Genomic DNA, 24,842 nt, shown 5'->3' with positions numbered 1-24,842 from the left:
CAAATAATTCGATGCTACGGGCACATTCTGCGAATTAGCAACGATAAAACTGTAAAAAAGATCTTGGGGGAAAAAATCACAAGGTAATAGAAGAAGAGTTTGGCGGAGAAAGAGATGCAGGGACTACATATAAGGTTCTCCAATAAGAGGTGTTATTTTGATCTTCAAAGAAAAATGTTTGTTTTTTTTATATAAATGGTCGGATGTTTATTTTAAAATAAAGAGGAAATTATGCCGTTAATAGTGGAAAATAACATCAGAAAAAGGACCACCACGACCCCGCTTACAGGACAACATCCTTATAACCGAATTGCACAGTGGCCGCCCTATGTCCCCGATAGCCTCACGAATTCCATCTTTGAGGTCTTGAATAGACACTGGGCGGTTGGCGTAGATCTTCTCTATCACGTGACCCCAAAGAAAAAAGGCGTTAAATAACAAGACCTCGGTGGCCAATTGTGATCACTTCTTCGAGAGATAACACAGTCCGGAAACTTTTCCCGTAAAATATCAATGGTATTCGTTGCTTGTGTGGCACGTAGCGCCGTCTTGTTGAAAATAAACATTGTTCAGATCAATACCATGCAATTCCGGCCATTAAAAATCCTTAATCATCTCTTGATAGCTAATTCCATTCCAAAATAACACATGTTATTGGAAAACCCTTTAGAAGAAGACATACCAGCTATGGGCATATCTGAGGTCAAAAGTTTGAGAGACGTGGAAGCAAATTGTAGGAGAAGCAAAATGGTTCATCCCCAACTGTGATGCTATGATGATGGTGCTGATTAGGGCGGGTCGATTTAAAAATCGCACATTGCTCTGTGAAAATCGTATTCTAGGGATCAAAATAAGAAACTTTGCCGAAAGAAGCATACCTCTAAAACGAATTCTAATGTCCCCCAATTTGGGTCGAACGAAAAATCCCACTTTGACCCATTTAGAGTGCTCCAATCGAGTCCAAATGTATGACCGACCCTCACTAACTTTGGACGGCCGATCCACCCATGCCAGTGGCACACCCCCTGGAACTGCCCTGGGGGGTTCCCTATACAATCATTTCAAAATATCACCATTTTTGGCCTTTACATGGGAAAAAAACTAAAAAGTTCGACCCAAATTGGGGGACATCAGAATTCGTTTTAGAGGTATGGTTCCTTCGGCAAAGTTTCTTATTTTGATCCCTAGAATATTATTTTCACAGAGCAATGGGCGACTTTTTTGCCCCCCCACAAATCGATCCGGCCTAGTGATGATATACTCAGAAAATTAATACATCCTTAACCTTTTCGTGCTGCTTTCAATCATGCAGTGCACACCAATAACTTTTACGTTGTCAATATGTCAACAACCTTTCAACAAGACGCCCTCTTACTCGCCCTGACACTCACGAGTTAATGACGCTAAAAGCTATCGCATGTCTGTCTCATTAAATTATGAATTCCTAAAAATTATACAATCTGCAATCATGCACAAAATAGACAAAAATAGAGTGCAAAACGCAAAAATAACAACAACAAAAAAACCTATGAATAATAGTCAAAGCCGCTGCGGCACGACTTTTAGCGCTTTTTCCATTTCCATTTCACCTTCATGTGGCCAAATGATTGCGCGCAGGAATGAGCTATAGCCGAGCAACATGGCAGGCGAGCGGCCAATTGCAATGACCTTGAGGCAGCATGAAGTGCAATTGCCAGCGCTTCCAATTACCCACCATTTCTGGCACTTAACTTTGGCGCATGTTTTTTTTTTGTTTTTTTTTTTTGCTGGTTTCTTTACTTTCCTCTTGATTTTTATTGTCGTTTATGTTTATTGCTTTGAATGGCGAACTTTCAGCCACAAAAGTCTAATGCGCATGCGCGCAGGTGAAATTGCCAATTTATCTGTATCTGTATGCGCGTGTGTGTGTATGAAAGTGCAATCAACGCCACTACCAATACACATACAATGTAGGTATGCATGTGGTTAGTTGTTGTTAGAGGTCCAGTTGTTACTAGCGAAATCTCGCTCTATGCGCCAACTTTATTTCTGATCATTTGGTTCATCGATCAGTTGATCGATCGATTTATGCAATTCGTTGTGCTGGTATTTATTGCACTCGTACATAGTTTCCCTTTTCATGCGCCGGCGCTGAACATTGATTATTAAGCAACGTAACGTATTTTGTGTTTTCTATTTTTCTTTTGCTCTTATTTTTGTTGAGGGAAATTTTTCGAATAATTTCCATTGCTTGCAGTGTTTTCGTGGTTTTTCTTAATGCTGCTGCTGCGGCTGCTGTTGTTGTTGCCGCCGGTATCTTGCATTTCCGAACGTGGGAATTCGCCGCCGAATGTAATATCGAAGTGTAGAATAGGGAAGTGGAGGACAAAAATGAAGCAGCAGCAGCAGCAGAAGCAGCAGAAAAATGTATGAATATCAGACACACGCCTCCGAAGCTATTCGAGCACTCACTGGGAATGAGGAAAAGCGAAGAGCGCGTACGACTTACACTAAAAGTTTTAATTAATTTCTATTTGAGTCATAAAAAGCTTAACAATAACTTGGTATCTTTCTATGTAGACGCGTATGAGGAGATTTTGTATCTTAACTTGTTTTTGAATTATTAAAAAAAAACAAATTGAAGAAGAGCAGGCGACCTTATTGAAAAATATGTATAGATTAAAGTAGTATTAAAGGCTGCTACAACAACAACAACGGACGGAACGGTCACCATATTCGAATATACACGTCCGAAAGTACAAGGTGGCGCAAAATTAATCACTCTATCGGAAGATTTTTATATTATTTTCTCAAATACATATTTCACACTTGTGAACTAGGAAAAGACCGCGTAGAGGCCAAAATAAAGACTCCCACCACTTAAAATTTGTTTTTTTATTTAATTAAAAAAATTATTCGAAAACAAAATTGGATGATTAATTTTGCGCCACCTTCAATATGTACACTTATGGAAAATAAAATAGATGCGTGCGGCATTTTGACCAGTTTTGTTTATGTTACTATTATTTATTTCGCATCTTTTAATTTTTTTCTAAACGCTTAACTCATTTCACAACAAAAATCAGATAAATCGTGTTTTCAAAGTTTGTGCAAAAATTATAAAAATTCTGCAAATTGTCACCAAAATTTCAAATTTTTTAATCAAATTTTTTAGAATAATTTTTGGTACGCAGTTTTATAGTCCAATGAATTCTGAAAATTTTCACCAAAATTTCAAATTTTTTAATCAAATTTTTTGGAATAATGTTTGGCAGCAGTTTTATAGTCCAGTTAATTCTGTCAATTGTACTTGGCCTCAAAATATAGTTGATTTTTTTTAATGTTTTTATCGGGCGGCTTCAGTCATTTTGTCCCATATAAAAAACTTGACGCACGTACTTTGTATGGAAGAAAATGTGTGACCGTGTCTTAATGCTTTCCACAATATGAGGAACCTACAGTTTTATGCCGCCTCCGATCGTTTTTAAGAGAATCTTATTAATGGCATGGCAGAAATACACGCAGAGGTTTGTCGCCGCTAATAAAATATCGTACAAAGAAAGTAAGAAAAAGAATAAAATTGCATAAAACGTTCAATGTGTCCTACTTCCATTTGCATGCAGGCATGGCATCTTACTTATCAACACCCTGTGTTTCTCAATAAAGTAAAATTTTGCAAAAACATTTCAAAATTAAAACTGTCAAAAATACTTTTCATTCTATACCCTTATTGAGTCATTTTATTTACTTTTTAAATAAATTCAAAAATATGGCAGCCTTATATGCTTTATCTCAGTGGTAACATCTAATCAGCTATACTCTGTTACCATCTTAAATATGCCATCTTCACTCACAAATATTTTTAAATAATTAATTTCATATGCATTTTTTATAGAATGTTGTGCGGCAACCCTGCTGAAAAATAGCTTCAAACTAAAACAGTCAAGAATGCTTTTCATTCGATACCCATATTGCCATATTTTATTTACTTTTCCTAAAAGTGAAAAACAAGGTTGCCACCTTATTCGATTATCCTCAAAAGTAACATCTAACTAGATTAGCGCTTTTAAAATCTTTCACTTTTTTATACATATACATATACTGTTATATTGTAATTTCGATTATACAAAAAAAATATTTGAAACTATGTGGTAACCATATTAAAAATATTTTCAAACTGAAGCTATCAAAAATAGTTTTAATTTGATACTCATATTCTGATATTTCAACTACCATTTGAACCATTTAAAAAGGTGGCAACCTTATTCGAACGATTTCGGGTATAACAAATAACCAGAAAAGACTTACATATATTTTTCAACAATGAATTTATATTTATTTATTTTTTTTATTTTTTAAATTTTAAACAGTAAATATAAATGGTGGTAACCCTGCTAGAAAATATTTCCAAATTAAGACTTTGAAAAATGGTATTAATTTGATACAAATATTGCGTGATTTTAGTTATTTTTCAGTAATTGAAAAAAGTTGGCATCCTTATACGACTAATATTGTAAATAATACCTAATTAGACATACTTTTCCAACATCTTTCATATGTCACCTACATATATGATTTTAAATAATATAAATAATTATTCAAAAAATGTATTGAAAATTAATTGGCAGCCCTACACAAAAATATTTTTCATACTCATGCGAATATTTGCAAATATAAAATCAATTTATGTACATATGTATATAATTTTAAATAGTTGATTAAATAAAATATTTATTGAAAATTAGTTGGCAACCCTATACAAAAATATATGAAAAATATTTTTGATGCGCATGCGAATATTTGTAGAAATAAAACCAATTTATGTACATATACGATTTTAAATAATTGATAAGTAAAATATTTATTGAAAATTAGTTGGTAACCCTACACAAAAATATTTGCGAATCAAATCTATCAAAAATATTTAAATATATTTAGATAGGCTTAGATATTAAAATTTTATACATGTAAATACAAAATTTCATCCAACCGTTGGAGCCGTTTCCATTTGTCGCTCTGCACGGAGTACAAAGAGACACACTTAGGCCAAGCGCGCTCCAATTTATTCTTCTTCTTCTTCTTGATTGTTGCGATAACAGTCATTCCTTTCTCGTATTAGCCGGCGCCTCTTGGATACACCAAATGAGGCCAAGTGCTTCTCCACCTGATTTTTTAAACCCAAAGGTGGCATTCCTCTTCCTCTGCTACGACCAGCAGATATCGCATTGCATACTTTCAGAGCTAGAGCACTTATATCCAATCACACGGACTGAATTTAAACTAATTCTAATTAGTTTTTGGGTGGTGAATTTTCATAAAACTGAATTGAAATCCACCTTCAATTTATAGCTAGGAAGAGATATTAATTAAGCCTCATTTTATCTCTAATTTTTTTTTGTTCAAATTTTCTTATTACAGTACCGAGGTAACGGCCATTCGCAGCAGCTTTACAATTAATGGAATTGTTCGCAAAGTTTCATCTCTTCTTCTCGTTCATCAATCGGTTATTTATTTATTACGATTGTCATTGTGGCACCATTGAAAAGCTAGCCAGTCGATCATTGCCAAAGCTCTTTAGCAAAAGTAAAAAAAAAAAAAAGAAAATATTGAGCTGTGTAAATGAGTCAAAGAGGATTGTGTACAAGTACTTATTTCGATTGAATCATTGAGTAATAACTTTCAGCGATTTAACAAATTTGCAATTATTGCCGCATAACCATTTGGACCTTCTGCTTTGCTACAAACTTACAGACGTTTTGTGAGTAAATCTTGAAAATCAGCGTGAAGTGATTTTATATTTATTTAGCTGTTCGCTAAAAAGCGTAAAAACACAGTTATTTAATTGTATGAATTTGCACGGCAAGGTAATTTTTTTGCTCTGTCTGCTCGCTTTTGCGTTGCGGTTGTTGTGAGGCTGATTTTTTAGGTTAGTGGGCTGATTTTGTAATACTAATTGCGGGCAATTTTTTTATCCATTTTTTTTAAATTGTTGAAAGATCAAATATTTGTTAAAATCAAGTAGATGCCGTGTTGAAGGAGGGCTGCATGCACTAAATATATTTACTGACCCTACTGGGCATAACATGGTAGACGTGCAGCCTTTTTTTTATAAAACAATTACAAAATGTTAAAATTGTAGCAGCTACTCCTTTTCATCTTCTTTATGAGCCAAACGGTTTTATTCTTCTGAAAAACTGCATATGTGCCGACAAGAAAAGTTATGAAAAAACGTACATGAAAGAAAGTAATAACTTCATAAGGCTTCGAGTGGTACTTTTTTGTGTTGTTGACAAAAAGGAATTTACCGTTAGATTTCACATTGTTTGTCAGCCATTCCTACGAAAATAAATATGAAATGGAATAATTTATAATATAAATTCGATAAACTTTTTTGTGCTTAAATCAATAAAAAAAAAAACTTTTAACAATTTTGAATAATCAACACTAAATGAACTTCCTTCCTGGCAATTGTCGTCAATTTCGCAACACTGCTGCTTGCCAGCCGCAAACGCACGTCATCGCACTTCCTTTCAATTGACGCTACAAAATGCAGCCCCACTCATAAAATTATGCAACTTCAACATTGCCACCTTCTCCATTGCATACTAAACAGCTTAGTTAAGCAGCGTAATTGGCAACGCCACACATACTCACACATACATACGTGCACAAATGCCAGGCTGCTGTGCCGTTGCACAGCTGGCAAATTACTTGTACTCCTCAACGCTTTGGTATAACTCAAAGTTTATGCAGCAGCAGCAGCAGCAGCAGCAGCAGCGGCACACGCACCCGTTGGCAGAGTTACAAGGCAGCCGAGAGCCAGACTTTCGGTATCAGCGAGGTGATGTGGCTGCACTTATACGCCCCTATTGCGCCGCTTACGCACGCACTTCACTTCGCACCATTTGCATGTTTGGCACGCGTTGTAGTGAAGAAAAGCAAAAAGGAAAAACTTCTCTACTTATTCATAAACAATTGCTTAAAGTTGAATGCTCGCTCTCCGGCATTTATTTCTTAGTCGTTGCTATATTTTGATTTCGAATTCTTGTTTTTGTTTTTTACACCAAGCCATTTCATTCTTCAATTTTTCACGTTTTATTTAAAATTCTTATTATGCCTTTTTGCCGCTCGCATGCAAGTGCAAGTGCACACACACGCACACATACCCACGTAAGTACATAATTAAAATGCCATCAAATGCTTCTTAGCATTTCCCTTTTCTGACAGAGTAATGAAATTAAAAAAAGAAGTACTTTTGCTTATGTTTTTCACTTGCAGTCTCACAGCAGGATGCCAAGTAAAATTCGTACTTACACACAAACATACGCATGCACGTAAATCGCACTCGTGTGAGTGAAAAGTTTACGTTGTTTACTTGAGCGGAAGCGCATAAGTTTGAAGTTGATTGCTTATTTTTCATACCTACGATCCATATGCAACAACTTAATATGCTGAACCATAGGCACTTACCGTTATTTCATGATCATTAATTAGTCATTTGAGTACCTGCTTAAGTTCATAATTTCGGTTGTTCAATGGCCGTGGATGGAATATTCTATTAGTCGCAATTCTGTAAAGGCGTAAAATGAATAATCAAATAATATGGAAAAATTTTAGTAAATTTTCTACACCAAAGTAGGGTGAAGTTTGAATTTAAAGTTAAGTATTGGGTGAGCTGGCCGGTGTAGCCGAATAGGTTGGTGCGTGCCTACCATTTGGAAGGAATGGATCAGGTTCGAATCATCGGGAAGGCAACACCCAATTATAGAAAAAGGTTGTTCTAATGGCAGTCGCCCTCGGCAGGCAATTGCATTTTTGAGTGCATTTTTCTTATAAAAAAGGTTCTCACAAAAAAAAAAAAACAATATCTGACGTTCGGAGTCGGCATAGAAATGTGGGTATCTGTGTTTGTTGAAAAACATCAAGATGCTCACCGCAAATAAGTGTAGGAGCTCGGCCAAACTTCCCAGCGCCAACAATACTTTATATATTGTATATATACAAGGTAAGTCCAAAATAAAAAAAACTAGAATAGAAACAACAGGAGCTTTATTCTGATAACTTCGAGTTTATTTATTACAGTCCCCTCTGGCCTAGATGCTTGTTTTGCGCGATCTAAAAGCTTTTTGAAAGAATGTTTCAAGTCGTTAACCGCAGTGTCCTTCAGCATGTCAGTACAAGCCTTTTTAATGGCCTCTGCGGACGCAAAACGTTTTCCTTTCATGGCCAAATGCAATTTTCCGAATAGGCAGAAGTCACTGGGAGCCACATCCGGCGAATAAGGTGAGTGATTTCCGCTTAAAATGCGATTTCTAGTCGAAAAATCAGTCACAAGAGTGGATCGATGAGATGTTGCATTTTCATGCAATAAGAGCCAACTTCGTCCTTCCTGGTGTTCAGGGCGAGTTCGCGAATGCAATGCAACAAACCCTTCAAAACGCCAAGCTAGAAAATTACATTGAAGGTTTGGCCCGTTGGCACGAACTTCTTGGGGACAACCTCCTTGCAATCGTAAAGACAAATGAGCATCGACTTGATTTTTGACTTCTACAAACGCGATTTTTTGGATGGTGGCTCGTCTGGGGCCTTCCATTCGGCACTTTGACGCTTAGTTTCCGGTTCAACTTTTCATCACCAGTTACAATGTTGTGAAGGAAGTTCCCGCCTCTTTAATGAGGTCTTTCGAATGTGGAATTCTGAGCAATTTTTGGTCCTCATTTAACTTGTGCGAAATGAAACGTGCACAGACCTTTCGTAAGCCCAAATGATCAGTTCAAATGCGATAAATCGATGTTTTGGGGATATTCAACTCCGATTCCATGAGTTTCAACGATAATTTCGGTTCATTTTTCATAAATTTACCAACAATATCGATGGACTTTTCGGTGATTACTCATTTTGGGCGACCCGTATGCTCATTGTCATTTATGTCCTGGACTCCGCCACAGGATAAACAATCATTGCCATAAACTTTTCTCATCAATATCAAATCATCAAATGTTTCGGCAAAAGTTTTGCCGATTTTAAAACAAAATTTGATATTACCTCTTTGTTCGAAACTCATTTTTGTACCGATGACACAAACATACTCACATTTTAGACGCAATAACTTCGCTTCCACTGAACCGAATGTCACCAAGTTTTCACTGGATATCAGCTAGGAATGTATCTTCCAGCGCTCTAACTCATTAAAAAGATGGCGCCATCAAAACATTGTTACGACACCATTCTTGTTTATTTTGAACTTCACCTTGCATATTGGGTATTCTAAAAAGTTCGCTAACAAATTATTGATATATGGCTTTAAAATAATACGAATATCTCTTTTAAAATATATCGCGTTTAGTCAACACTCAAACGCATTTAAAACCGAAATTTTGTAGAGGAAATAAAAATAAGGTATTACAATTTTACTTACTTCTGTTCCACTTTTGCATCTTAACTTACCATACTTTTTACAATAAAGAAAAGGGAAGAATGCGTCACAGCGTGACAAGAAAATTTGTGATGCTCGCGTACAAAGGAATAACTAAAAAGATAACAGTCAAATAGGTTACTTGCTTTCACGCTGAATACTTCGATGTAATTATAAACCAATCGATTGTGCTTCTCCCGTTCAACGTGTATCGAGATCTAGAACTGTTCAGCTACAGAAAAAAAATGACCACTCGAAAGTTAAAGACATACCGTTCTCAATCATCATTCATTGAGAGGGGATAGTATCGTTTCTTTGATGTTGAGCAGCGGGTCGCCTATATCAAGAGTGCTGGAATACGAGTTAAAATCTTTGCATAGGGATCGAAGAGGTTCATCTTAATGATCAACCGTTTTCATAATAAATTTCAATAATTTTAAGGCGTTGTTCTATCGTAGGTACCGTCTAGAAATTATTCTGTTTACTAGGCGTCACTTTCGAGATACCCTTTAGTTGACTTATAGTACCTCTAATTCGATAAGCCAATAATGAAGTCGTTTTTTTTTAAATGCGCATTGTAAACTAAATACTATAGAATCAGTTATAGAACTCGCTTATCGTTGAGATGATAACCCGTCCCTATCAAGTTGATTAATTTGCTGTAAATATTTAAAACTATAACAAAGAGAAATAAAACCTTTGTAGGTGTTGTTCTGCAAAAATGTGTCGCAGAAAATTGTTTTTTGTCAGCAAAGTATCAGAGTGGCTCACGTAAACTAAAAAAAACTAAAACATTACGCAATCGATAGAAAATTTATGTCAATTCCCACCATCAATGCAAATAAAAGGAAAATAAGCAACAACAAAGATTCACATAAATTATTATTAAAATAGTAACAACGAGATTTGCAAAGCAATGCCGCCCTCAGTCTAACGCGCACTCGCTCCCGACTTTTGAAGGGACATGAATTTGTATGTGTGTATTAGGGATGTTCTTGATTTTTGGCATGCTTTGTTTTCAACATCAAAATTTTTATTATATAATACAATTTTGTATCGGGTATTTGCGTACTAATGGACTATGAATAAGTTCGTGCGGTTTTTTTTCGAAATTTGAAACTTTATTGACGTAAAATGGTTACAAATTTAATATTCAAAATATTGTCCATCGCTTACTACTACTTTTTCCCATCTTTCTGGCAATTCACGGATTCCCTTTGTGAAAAATTCGGTCGGTTTTGCCGCAATCCACGAATCGATCCATTTTTTGACTTCATCGTAATTACGGAAGTGCTGGTCAGCCAGGCCATGTTGCATCGATCGGAAGAGATAGTAATCGGATGGCGCAAGGTCTGGACTATACGGCGGGTGGGGTAGGACATCCCATTTGAGCGTTTCTAAGTATGTTTTGACCACTTGTGCAACATGTGGCCGAGCATTGTCATGTTGCAAAATAACTTTGTCGTGTCTATCGGCGTATTGCGGCCGTTTTTCTCGCAGTGCTCGGCTCAAACGCATCAATTGTCGTCGGTAGACATCCCCCGTAATCGTTTCATTCGGTTTCAGTAGCTCATAATACACAACACCCAGCTGGTCCCACCAGATACACAGCATAACCTTCAGGCCATGAATATTCTGCGCCGACGTCGATGTTGAAGCATGGCCAGGGTATCCATACGTTGCCCGACGTTTTGGATTGTCGTAATGGACCCACTTTTCATCGCCAGTCACAATTCGATGCAAAAAACCCTTTCTTTTGTGCCGTTGAAGCAGTTGTTCGCATGCCATAAAACGGCGTTCAACGTCTCTTGGCTTCAATTCATACGGCACCCAATGGCCTACCTTTCGGATCATTCCTATGGCTTTTAAACGTTTGGAAATGGTTGATTGATCAACTCCCAAAGTTTTTGCAACCTCTTCTTGCGTTTGAGCCGGATCTTGATCGAGCAATTCCTCCAATTCGGTATCCATGAACTTTGGCGGCGCACCCTCGCGTTCTTCGTCTTCCAAGCCAAAATCACCACTTTTAAAGCGTGCAAACCACTTCTGGCACGTTCGCTCAGATAGAGCATGCTCACCATAAACTTCCACCAAGATACGATGACTTTCGGCTGCTTTTTTCTTCATATTAAAATAATGAAGAAGAATTCCCCGCAAAAACACATTATTTGGCACGAAATTCGACATTTTCAAGTGTGGTAAAAATATTGTTGTTTACGCTTCAAATAAAAAACTTATACTGACGTTTGTGCCTTACGACAGTAGCTCTCCAATGAATGTTTGGAAATGTGGATCGATGGAATAATAATCAAGTTACGCCATCTGTTGTAAAACCGCACGAACTTATTCATAGTCCTATTAGTTCTTTTGCGCTGGTAGAAGATTCATATTAAGAATAATCTAAACTGAGCTCTACCAGAACGTTTTCTAGACCCCAAATTCAGCCATGATATTCATATGTCGTTCATGCATTACTTCGGAAAAACTGTGAAATTGTACTTGTGTTTGTTTTTATTCATAATAGGAAACCCAAGACAGCCCTCCATACGTCCAACCGTCACAAGAGGCTTAGTCTACCTGACGTACTTTTTGTGCTGGGGCAAGAATGGGAGAGTTTGTTAAGCCGGGAAATCTAAAATTACTCAATTATAGAAAAAACTTATTATCTAAATAAAAATTTAGATGTATATCCTCGTCAATCATTCATTAAGAGTGGAGCATCGTTGTTTTTAACAACGCAAAATGAGTCCGATATATAAAAAGTGCTGGAATAAGAGTCAAGTTTTTGGTAGGCTCAAAGTGGTTCATAAATGTCGTAAATTGTTTTACGTGGTTTTAAAAAAAGAGTACAGAAGTGCATTGATACTGGGGAGAAAATATTAAGGTTAACTTGCGCCAGAAGACGCGTGAGCAGTTAAGCTAATGAATCATATTTTCTTGGCAGAGAATCTAATGAGCTTTAGACGACGATTGTATGACGGAAAATCACATAGCGAGAGTATCATGATGAGTAGCTGGAAATTATGTAATTTGATGAAATTATATTACACAAATTGTAGAAAAATGTTATGGGCTGCGTAGCCGAATGGATTGATGCGTGATTAACATTCGAGAGTGCATAGGTTCGCATCTTCGCGCATGAAACAGCAAAATGAAGAAAAAATAGTTGCCCTTCGGCAGGCAATGGCAAACCCCCGAGTGTATTTCTGCTATGAAAAAGCTCCTCATAAAAACCATTTGACATTCGAAGTCGGCTTAAAACTGTAGATCCCTCCATTTGTGGAACAGCATCAAGACGCACGCCACAAATAGGAGGAGCTCGGCCAAATAACTAATATAAGTGTATGCGCCAATTATTTATTTTTATTTATTATTATTATTTATTATTATTAGAAAAGCGAGTTGATGTTAGTTCTGAAAAAAAGGAAGTTTAGCCCCCTATCTGAATGCAGCGATGGTTAAACAGAGAGGTGAGTTTAATCACAATTGCAACGAGCAAAAATGTCTCTAAATCAGACACTGTTCCATGCAATAAAGAGATTCCGTACATCAGCTATAGCAAAAAAATTTCCATTGGAGCGCGAGCTGGAATCATGTTTCAGCATCTCTCTCTCCTGCTATTAGTATGAGACTTTTGCTTTTGTTCGGGCCGCGAACTATGTAATTTACATATACTTACATAAGGCAGAAAAGCTAGTGGTGTGTATGCTTCAAAATCGTCTGAGTTTTGGATAGAGAAGCAGTAGCTATGAATGTCTGGTCGAAGATTCCTACTTCGTCCACCTCATTTGGTACCTTTACCTTTTTGGAGGAACTTTTTCGGCGTAATACCAACCTGTACTGTTCCTTTAAACATGAGAGTAGTGGAAAATGAGACAGCTAGAGATATGTGAAAAAAAATCATTCAAAACTTCCCTGAGAATGCCCACAAACACGAAAATTGTATTCCAGAGTTTCGAAGGATTGCTTTTGCCAAGATTTGAACAATTCATATATTTGCTTTTTGAATTCAATTTGATTTCCTTTTCCTTTAGTTTTGAGGAATTGATGGAAGTAATAATGGTAGTAAAGCACACACGCGTATTCTAAAGTTACCAACGTCTAATTGCTTCCATTTATGGTGTTCCTCTTGACTTTGTCTCACAAAGAGGGTAGTCCAATTGTTTTGTGATTTTTTTATGAGAAACGATTTCATGACAAAACCGCACTCGGAAGTTTGCTACTGCACGCCAAATGGCCGGTTGCGATTTTACATCAATTTTTTTTTTCTTTTTTTTTTGTTAAAGACGTAAATATAAAAAATGAGAGAAAATCTGTTAGGGCTTGGAACATCATTGGGATGCCTAAAAGCTGGCACAAGTGCACTTTAAAGTTTACAACTGCGTGCTTAGGTGGTGCGAATGCTACTGGAAGACACTTATTCTCTAATTATTGATACTTTTTAGTCAGTCGAGGCCACTATAGGGTTCTTATACGTAGAAAAGACAATAGAACTCTGACTTTCTCTAAATGACTTTATCATAGAGTAGGCCGCCTAACCCCAATCAAATCAATGAACCAAACAAGCAAAAACTCAAATTTGCAATTCGATAAAAATAAGGATACCCCTAATATATAGATACTTACTGCTAGTAACGCCAACACTGGCTGTGCAACATTTAATAACCAGCAACATCAGTACAAATGTTGACAAAATAGTACATTTTCTTTGTTGTTATTGCTGCCAAGTAGCAACAATGTAGCAGAAGGTATTCTCTTTATATCAGTGGGTAGCGAATTTGCGTTCGTGAGGTTGTTTTGCTTTTTTTGTTTTTGTCTCATTCTTTTGCGATTTTTCTACGCCTGTATTAATTTTTTTTTAGTTGAAAAGAAGCACAGTTTTTACCCAAAAATTCAGACACACACTGCTAGTCTACATCTGCGCAATTCAGCAATTTTTTCTTGCTACCAGCAATTTTCCTACAATCAGCTGGGTTTTCGTATGACGACAGCAACGCCACCAGCAACGAAAACAAACTACTCTACTGATTTTGTTTTGTGCGGCATGTTGCCGTTTGTAGTGCTGCTACTCTCTGGCGGCTCACTTTTTGTGCAGCTAGGTTCTTTTTTTTAATAAATTTTTTCTCTGTTTTTTACTTCTCTACTTACATATATTTTCTTGCAGCATGTCGACGTTTTGCATAATTTGTTTGCAGGCGTTGCTTGTTGCTCCCTTTTGTTTCGCCAAATCGGGCACATTCTCAGCAAAAACAAGAAATCAAAGAAAAATTGCAATAAAAAACAAACAAAAAAAAAAAGGTAAATGAAAATTTAATGAAAAATGCAAGAATGGAGGACGCAATTTGCGCAAATTGCTTAGTTGTTTTGCGTTGTATAGACTCGATGTGGCGTGGATGTGTGTGTGTGGGTGCCAAATAGTCGCCGAGCAAGTGAAGGTGGGTGGATAAGTAGTTGGCAACGCTGTCGTTGTGCAGGCATTGCTTGTTTGCGCGACAAATTCATTTGATAAATGCGTTTGTCATGTAATATTTAATTTTTATGAATTTACAATGCAGTTTAGCTAACTTTTAAATTAGCAGTTAATTTCGCAAGCACCGTTAGAGATGTTGTATGTTTTAGGTAGCCTTGTTTTGGGTAAATGAAATATTTAAGGGGTTACAAACGTCCAGCAGCGCCAAAAATGTGCTAAAAGAAAAACTGTTTTTAGAAGGGATAACAATAGAAATAAATATAAAAAAATTGTATGCATTGTTTATTAGTATTTCAACTTTTATAAAAAAATTTATTTTAAACTTTATGAAAAAATTTATTTTAAATTTTATATTAAAAATTTATTTTAAATTTTATAACTAAAATTTATTTAAATTTTCCTTTACAAAATTTGGTATATAAAAAATCACTTGACCCCAAGTACAGTGAAAAAAGTTGCTCCACGATTTGCATCGTTTCTCCTTGAATTTTGATGGATCTGTTAAAAGTAAAGAAATTCTTGTAAAATAAAGTTGTAGTTATAGTCCGTCGAGCAGAATTTTTGAATTTCGAAACACTTTGCAATTTACGGCATTTTTAAAAAAAGTATGCGTTTTACGTCATAAATGTCACACTTTAATTATGTTTATAAAATTTGGTAATAAAAATATCAAAAATTAAATCTGTAGAGATAAAAAACACATGAGAAAAACGAGTTTAAAGTTTGAGGAACAAGAGCGCGCGGACCGCTCTCTACCTAGTTAAGGGGACAGATATCTGTAAACGGCCATATTTTCCATGATATTCATTAAAATTATTTAAAATGAATAAGTCAATATATTTTTTTCAACATTGGCATACAGTTTATTTATAACTATATACAGGGTGAACGATGTGAAGAGTTACCAACTTAACACTGCTTGTATCTGTAAAACAGCTAATGACATCAGCGTCAAAATTGTTCTAATAACAGTTCAATACATTGTTTATAAGCCATCAAAAGCATTTGCGTCTCAGTTTTGTTGATTTGTTTTTCCCTGTGATGGAATTCAAACGTAATAGTGTGATTGCGTTATATTTGGCTGGAAAATCACAACCAGCCATTGTTCGTGAGCTCAGTCACCTTAAAGTGAATAAATGTTTGTGTATCGCACTATAAAACGTTACAATGATACTGGTACCATTGCAAAACGCTATGGAGATGAATAAAAAAAAACCGCAACAACGCCGGAAATAGTTCAGAAAGTGAACGTTCGACTTCAACGAAATCCACGTCGAAGTGGAAGAAAAATGGCTCAAGAACTGAAAATATCGCAAGACAGCATTCGACGCATATTGAAAAATGAGCTCATGGTCAAGGCTTACAAGTTCCAAAAAGCACACGATCTTTCACCCCACCAAAAAAGTTCGGTGCGAAAGAGCAAAGGAGTTGTTGCGCTTGCACGAACGTGGCGAATTCCTAACATTGTGTTTTCTGGTGAAAAAAATTTCCCAACGCTCATACGAGAATTTGAGGCTACGTGTGGCCACTCGAAGCAATTTCCCCTCGCAAGTAATGGTTTGGGCCGCAGTGACCCCTTATTATCGGGAAAGTGTTTTGGAAACTGCTTTAGAGCCGTGGACACGCAAACATTTCGGTCGTAGACCATGGACGTTCCAACAGGACTCGGCACCGTCTCATAAAGCTCGTGTGAACCAAAAATGGTTAAAAAATCATGTTCCACACTTCATTTCGTCCACACAATGGCTTTCGAATTCGCCAGACGCAAATACGATGGACTGTTCCATCTGGTCCATTTTGGAGAGCAAGGTGAGGACTAAAAAATATGCCAGTATGGATGCGCTGAAAAAAACGATTATAAGAGAATGGGCCTAAATACCTCAAGATCGCATTCGTGCAGCATGCTACTAATTTTTTGACCATTTGAAGGCTACAGTCAAGGCAAAAGGTGGTCATATCGAGCTAAAGTGAATATATGTTAAAATTGTAATCATTTTTGAACAATTTTGTCTTTGAAATCAATAAAAATTAATTTCACACAAAAAAGTTATGGTGCTTTGAATAGGTAAAACTTCATATCGTTCACCCTGTATATATGTATTAAATACTTATATATATATGAATTCAATTATATTTTAACTTGTCTTCCTCAAAATTTTCATACACTTTCTTGCAACTGGCTACAGAGCAAACTTAATTCCATCATTTTCACCTTCACCCACAGCCAATTAAGTGCGGTGACCCATTTTTCATAAAGTGTCATGGTGCAATGTAATTGGTGCGCTCATATAATTATTTTTTAAACCTATCAACGACTTATCATAAATTCTAAATTAATACCAATGTTGTTTACGTATTTCGTTTTTTCTATTTTGTTATATTTTGTTTAAATTTTCGTGTTTATCTTTTGAGCTTTTTCAGTTTTATTTTATTTTTTTGCTGCTAAATTCACTCAGCAAATCAATTTGTTAGTTACCTCCGTCAGTCGAAAAAGTTTCACTTCGTTGCTTCCACTGTTAACTTTCTTCGGCTTTGGTCTTTACTAATTCAGCTCAACTAACCAACTCCCTTGCCTCTAATAAGTTATATGACTAGGGAGTGATTAAATTTGTGCTCTGTTTTTAATTGTCAAAAGCTTCTTAGTGTATGGGCTACCATTCAGGGAAGCTAATGAATTTCACTTTTCACCTTTTGAGATGCACAACAAGTGTCAAAATATTGAAAAATGTAATGTGACACATATAACGGGGTATATACTCGTACATACATAAGCAGTACAATAATAATAAAAGTATAGGAAAGGCAGGTAGTGGAAAGTGTTGTAGATTTTAGAGCTATCTTTTAAGTTTACATATTTTTCGTCTTTCTTATTGAGTTTTATGCCTAAATTAATTTTAATATTTTTTAATTATTTCAACTATGATTTTTGTTTGAATTTATATTTTCCCACTTATTTTCTGAGAATATTTTTATTTTATTTTTATTTTTTATTTTACACCCATTTTACGCCTTTTTAATTTTTTAATTTCTTGCACTTTACGCTTTGCTTATTTCGTGCAAAAAGGTGTAATTAAATTTATTTGTATGTTCAACTTTTTCGCTTTAGTATACTCACTGTACGAGGGTGCGCCGCAAGGTAATAGTTGCATCTAGCTTGGAAAATAGGAGTTTTTTATGATATACTATTTATGATTTTATTTGAAAGCAATTCAATCAAAAGTTTTGTATACAACCCCGAAGTCGACATTCATTCCACTTCTATTTCCCTTAAATCTCTTTCGCCCTGCTCTTTTTTTAAGTTTGAAACTGGAATACTTTTCTTATAATTATCTGATCTTTTTAAGGGTTCCCGAACTCTCCATTTTTCGGCGCCTAAAAGGTTGCCTATTATAGAGTTTTATGTGTTTCTCTGTTTCTTCGACAATGTTTTTTTTTATTGTCTAATCTGCAGTAATTGAAAAATGCTGCTTCTTCAACTGCATTTGGTTGCTGCGCTTTTTGCGAAAATAATTAACCCACATTGAAAAGTATTTGAGTGTAACTACTTGCTTATATGTGTAAGTATACATATAGCCAAGCATACTTTCGAGCGCATTTACCTTTGGCAAATTTATTGAATGGCTGACTCGTCGAATATAGAGCACATCAGTAAAACGAAAGCCAATAGAAATAAGAAAGAAGGTGCAAAGAAGTGAAGAATTCGAAGGTTTCAAAGAAAGTGCATTTCAAGATATGACATACTTTTCGGCTTAAGCAAAAGAAACATGCATGCACATGAACATCTTGAGTTATAGAGCTTCCTCGTTGTTGAGAATGACATTGGAGGTGACGTATGCTAAAATCGAAGGAAAGTAGAAAATAATGATAATAAAGAAGAAGAAAATAAAAAAATAAAATTAAATAGAAATATATTGAAAATATTAAAAGTTGCTTCCAATGCATTTATGTTTTAGTATTGAGGCTTCGGACGAGAACTTGACTACTTTAAATTATCATTTTTTGAAAATAAGTGGCTTACTTTTCGGTGCATGACTAAGAAATTTTCTATGAGAGCTGTTGTGTAATTAATTTTCATAGAAAAACCGGATTAGTAAGAACTCTGGAACTTAAACATATAAAAATATTCAAAAAAAAGTTAATATTGTAAAATTAAAAAATAAATAAATAAAAAAAAAAGAAATACAAAAAAACAAAAAATAAAAAGAAATTAAAAGCAAATAAAATATATTGGAAAAAAAAAATATATATATATATATTTAAAAGTCTCAAATGAAATAGAATGAATTAAAATAAAATAACATTGAAAATTAAAATTGAAAAAGTAAAATGAAAATGAAATAAACAAGAATGAATTAAAAAAAACAAGAAAAAAATAAAATAAACTAAAATAGGAAAAAATTAAAGAAAAAATATATATTGAAAAAAAATAATATTACAAAATAAAAGAACTAAAATTAAAAAAAATTTAAATCACAAGTAATACAAATAGACTAAAGTAAATAAAATAAAAATTAAAATTAATTGAAATGAAATAAATATAAAATAAAATAATAATGAAGTAAATAAAATATGAAATAAAAATAAACTAAAACAAAAGACAATCATATGAGATAACAGAAAATTAAATAAAGCGTACTTAATTACAGCAAGCTGAAAAAATTAATATACAGTAAAAAAATTTAAATAAAGCAGATGAAATGGGAATTATGTATATTAAAATAAAATGAAATTTAACTAAAAAAGAAACTTTGCATTTGGAAACACAGATATAGTGTCAAATTGACACAAGGGATGCGAGTCAAATAGACTAAGTTAAAGCAAAATAATATAGTTTTAAATAAAATAAGTTAAAATAAAAACACTAAAATTAAAAAAACACATAAAAAATATATGCAAAAATTTACAAAAATAAAGTAAACTAATATAAAATAAAAAAGGGTAGTAAAATAAAAAAAATATAACAGCAATCCGAAAAAATTAAAAGAGAAGAAACTGTAAAATAAAATTAAATTTAATAAAATAAAATTTAATGAAATAAATGAAAATGAGATGCTTTTAATAATATTGAACCCAACGCTATTTTGTCTGAAATTGCCAAATTGGGTATCAATTACTCCATCCGAAAGATGATCGAACAAATGCTCCAAAATAGAATAATCACTTCAGAGCTTGGGTTAAGCCGCATGAGAATGTACGCCGTCAAAGGCACTCCTCAAGGCGGAGTACTTTCACCCCTTCTCTGGAATCTCGCTGTAAACAGTTTGCTTCGAAATCTCGAAAAAGCAGGCTGCAAGGTTGTAGCCTATGCAGATGATATTGCTCTCTGCGTGTCAGGCAAACACCTGAATACCCTCACTGAGCTCATGCAACGCTCAATCAATATTCTGTCAAAATGGTGCACCGAATGCGGACTAAATGCGAATCCAGCAAAGACAGATCTTGTTCTCTTCAATAGGAAACAACAATCTCCTCCACTGCAAACAATAACTTTAAAAGGGGAATCATTACTTCTATCTGATTCAGCTAAATATCTAGGAGTTATTCTAGATAGGAAGTTGAGTTGGAAATTGAACATCGAAAACAGATGTAAAAAAGCCTTCATAGCTCTCTATACTTGTAAGAAAGCTATAGGCAAAACCTGGGGTTTTTCACCTCGGATCATTTATTGGATATATACCTCGATCATCAAACTGATACTCTTCTACGGTGTGGTTGTATGGTGGACAGCACTCGAAAAACGGTGTAGAGTAGCCACAATTGATCGAGTTCAAAGAACAGTCTGCCTCCTGATAACAGGATGCTTAAGTACAACACCTACTAAGGCTCTAAATACGTTGCTTCACTTGTTCCCCATCGATCTGGCTGGCAAAGCGATTGCAGCGAAAGCAGAGACACGCATGACATATCGAAATGGAATAAGTATCTTGGCCATTCGGCCATACTGAACAGGAACACTGTTATCTCTTCCGACATAGACTATCATGTAAGTCTTCCATCACCACCCTTGCTATTCTCCTGTTCACTCCCAACTAGGGAAGAATGGAAGACCAATCTTACCGAAATCGATGGCCCTCTGATTATATATACAGATGGTTCAAAACAAGACGGCAAAGTGGGATTTGGAATCTTTTCCAATTCCCCTCACATCAATCTATCATTTAGATTACCCGACTACTGTAGCGTATTCCAAGCGGAAGTATGCGCTATCTGGTATGCTGCGAAAACTCTCTTAGAAAATAGAATATCACTAGAGGATATCCGCTTTTTCACCGACAGTCAAGCGGCCGTTCGAGCACTCAGCTCCTCTTATACCCACTCAGATGTGGTTCGATCCTGTCTCTTATCTCTTAACGAGATAAGTGTTCAGAATTCTGTCCAAGTTATCTGGATACCGGGTCACAGTGGATTCGAAGGTAACTGCAAAGCTGATGAGCTCGCAAGAGCTGGAGCTGCGCAATCAAATGTTAGTAACTTACCCACAATCCATATTCCGCTCTCAACATGTAAATTGCTCATTGATCGAGAATTTCACAGCATTGCTGATCGGAGGTGGCGAGTGGATACTACTTGCGCTACGACCAGACAAATCTGGCCATCCTACAATCTAAAACAGACAAAAACCCTTATAAGTCTTTCGAAACACGAACTAAGGCATATAATATCTCTTATCACCGGCCACTGCCTGTTGGGCACTCATGCACGTCGGCTCGGGGTTCCTCAAAACGACCTGTGCAGATACTGCGAGGACGAAGATGAGGAAGTATCGAGCAGACATTTGCTGTGCAGTTGTCCCGGTCTAGCCAGAAGTCGACTCGCTCTTCTAGGCTCTCCAACAATTGACAATCTTTCAGTACTCTCGAACCTGAAAATTGAATCTCTCATCAAATTCTCGAAACGAATTAATATCTTTTACCAAAATCTACAATAAAAATCTCGGTTAGGTGGGGAAATCATTTAAAATAATGAGCTCTAGGGCAACACAACGGACCCAACTTGCGGTCTATGTGGCACTCCGATGCGGGGTCACCCTTAAACCAACCAACCAACCAACCAAGATTAAAATTAAAAAAAAAAAGTGAGAAATATTAACAAAAAATTTTTGTAAATAATAAATTAATTAAAAAAATACATAAAAAATATATGAAAAAATAAAAAAATTGACTAAAATAAAATAAAATAAAAAGTGTAGTAAAATAAAAAACACATAACATCATACCGAAAAAATGAAAATTAAAAATACGTGAAATCCAATAATAAATTTAATAATAAATTTTACTGTATTTAAACCCCTTTTGTTTCATTTTACTTACCATATTCAATTTAATTTTATTTTATTAAAGGCTCTGGCCTCATTTGAAATGGTGTTATAAATGCTTTTTTTTGTCATACGAGGTTCGTTCAAAAAGTTGTCAGCCTTCATGATTTTCCTAAAAAAGGTATTTCATACGTTATCGTGCGAACTATGGTCTTACAAAAAAAAAAACTTGACAAAATGGCGGACGTTGAAAGATGGAAAATCGTTTTATCGAATATTAAAAAAAATTTTTCCGAATTATCGTAGTTCAGACGATAATCACATTCATACTGAACAAGAATCTTTTTGGCTTTTTCTCAGACACCTGTGAGTCCCGGAATTAGTGTCGCCTGCGATCTACCTGTGTTTGGAAGACCATTTTTTGAAGGCTGACAACTTTATAAATGAACATCGTATGGCCAAAACAAAATTGTTATTTTTTACCATTGAATGAAGAAATAAAACACTTAAAACAAAAATAAAAATTGTTTTTTCTTTCCGTTTTACACGCTTTTAAATAAACCCCCCAAAAACACCATTTCAAACTAAGCGAGGGCCTTAAATTAAATTAAATTGAATAAATAAAATGAAATAAAAATAAATTTGAATAAAATAAATTAAAATAAAACACACATTTTTTGTACAAAATAATCTGGTTCGTTAAAAAAATTGTATTTGTATTTGTAATTAAATAAAAATGTGTCTTTATTCGGCAGCTATTTAGCCTACTTTTGAGGGCAAAGCGCACCAAATATTTTAAAGCAACACACTTATTGAGAGGTTTAAATACATGTATTCTATATACATTTTATATCCTTTTACACACATCAATATAATACATATCCCTAGATAAGTAGTAAAATGTAAAGTCGAAGGCCACAGTTGCCAGTGTTTTAGCTATAAAGTACGATAATTACTTATAGCTATTTTACTTCTAAATAAATAAATACATTTAATATAATAGCATAAACATATTTTTATTAGAAAAAATTTAATTTTTTACATTTTTGTTGATTTTGCTAATTTTACTATTTTCTTTTTTTTCAGGTAAATTTTACACACAGAATACAAACTCCGCGCCGTTAATTTCGCACGCTTTTTATATGACCTGGTGGGTATTTTCATATGTAATATTTGCCGGTAAATAGAAGCAAACTTATTTTTACATTTCATGTATTCGGAAGGAACCGGTCACGTTAACAATTTATTATAGGCTGTTATTAACGCTGGACGTGCTCGAATATAAAGCAGCGCGAGCCGGCGTACACTTCATTTTCCCACATGAAGCTCGTTACATGCACGAGTATGAATGTATGTGTTTGGGTATACTCGTGTACATATTTAATAATATGTATATGTGTGTAGAAAGTTTAAATATGCTGTTAACTGACAAACATACATACACACATACTTTTGGGGTCGATTGGTTTGACTTAGTGCTGTGCTGCGCACACCTCACTTTACACTAGTCAACATACCCTCTCTCAACTCAATTGCTAGTCTACACCGCCGCGCTTCTCCTTGACTTGCCCACATCTGCATGCTTGGCTACTTATTGCAAATATTTGCCGGCAGGTGTTCTCGTTGAATTGTTTTAACTCATCGGCCAGCGAATTATTGCTCGAAACTACTACTGCCTCACGTTTCTTGTTTTTTTTTTTTTTTGTTTCCAGATGTACTCGTATTCTACTTTGTTTTTAAGCATTCTATGGCATTTTTTTCCTCTTTATGCATCTACGATTTTGCCATGTTTGCAGCGGCACCGATTTGCGCAAACCAAATCGCAAATAGTAAATAGAGTTACGAGCTATGCCAAATGCCCAAGTAAACATTTGTAAATAATTTTGATTGCTTCGGTTTTGCAAATGTTAGCCTTTGGTGGAAAAAAAATGTCTTACGTCATTTTGGACTTTAACTGGAATGAAAAAAAGTTATCTCATTTGATATGTGTTTGTGCACATGGACGTATGTATGTTTGTATGTAGCGCAAATAGTTCTTTGTTTGGCAAGGTTGTACAAGGTAAACCAGCTGGGTAGACTGGTTGATAAAAAAATGTGTATATGTAAGTAACAAGATAAGCGAAAATTGTTTAAAAAAATAAAAAAAAAAGGTGAAGTGACTGAAAAATATTATACACAAATGATAAGTCAATACTCCCAGTGCAGCAGAATGTTTAACATGCACGACGCCCGCTCCTTGCTGACGCTGAACCTAGAGGCGTAAATTGGCTACATGAAATCTTGATAATAGCTTCGCATTTCGTTTATTCGGTATTAAATCCGCAAACGCACTTTTTGCGCGGGACATTTCGTCTGCTGCGTAATTTTCCGATAAACCGAAATATTTTTGTTAGATTATTATTTTTATTAACCATAATCAAAATTAGAATTAATACAAGGTGGCGCAAAATTAATCACCCAATTTTAAAAAGTTTGTGAATAACTTTTTTAAGAAATAAAAAAAAAGGTTTTTAGTCATGAAACTCTTAATTTTGATCTTTTCTTTTGAGGAGTAGTTTTTGTTACTCATAAGGGATTGCAGTCCACGGAAAAGGTGATAATCACAAGGTGCAAAATCCGGAGAGTATGGTGGATGCGGCATTAGCTCCCATCCGAGCTCATTCAGCTTGCCTAATGTTTGCCTTGCGGTATGAGGCCTTGCGTTGTCGTGGTGAAACAAAACT

The 24,842-nt window shown here is 35.1% G+C and overlaps 1 protein-coding gene across 13 annotated transcripts in view; it reads left to right on the top strand.

The window, feature by feature from the left end:
* The window catches only part of LOC128860184 (uncharacterized), a 182,554-nt gene extending 159,090 nt beyond the window's left edge, over positions 1-23,464 (top strand). For 9 of the 13 annotated variants that reach the window (XM_054097489.1, XM_054097492.1, XM_054097484.1 and 6 more), the window contains exon 9: positions 23,206-23,456. In XM_054097489.1, coding sequence (XP_053953464.1) covers positions 23,206-23,244 — 39 coding nt within the window. In that variant the 3' untranslated portion in view covers positions 23,245-23,456. Of the gene's footprint in view, positions 1-23,205 lie in introns of all 13 variants that reach the window. The other 4 variants (XM_054097494.1, XM_054097493.1, XM_054097496.1 and 1 more) reach the window with 4 other exon arrangements.
* The last annotated feature ends 1,378 nt before the right edge of the window (positions 23,465-24,842 follow it).

Source organism: Anastrepha ludens, chromosome 4 (assembly GCF_028408465.1).
Source record: "Anastrepha ludens isolate Willacy chromosome 4, idAnaLude1.1, whole genome shotgun sequence".
In the NCBI taxonomy this organism is placed as follows: domain Eukaryota; kingdom Metazoa; phylum Arthropoda; class Insecta; order Diptera; family Tephritidae; genus Anastrepha; species Anastrepha ludens.
Note: the sequence above shows the minus strand (reverse complement) of the source record. Positions and strands in the feature narration are given on the sequence as shown.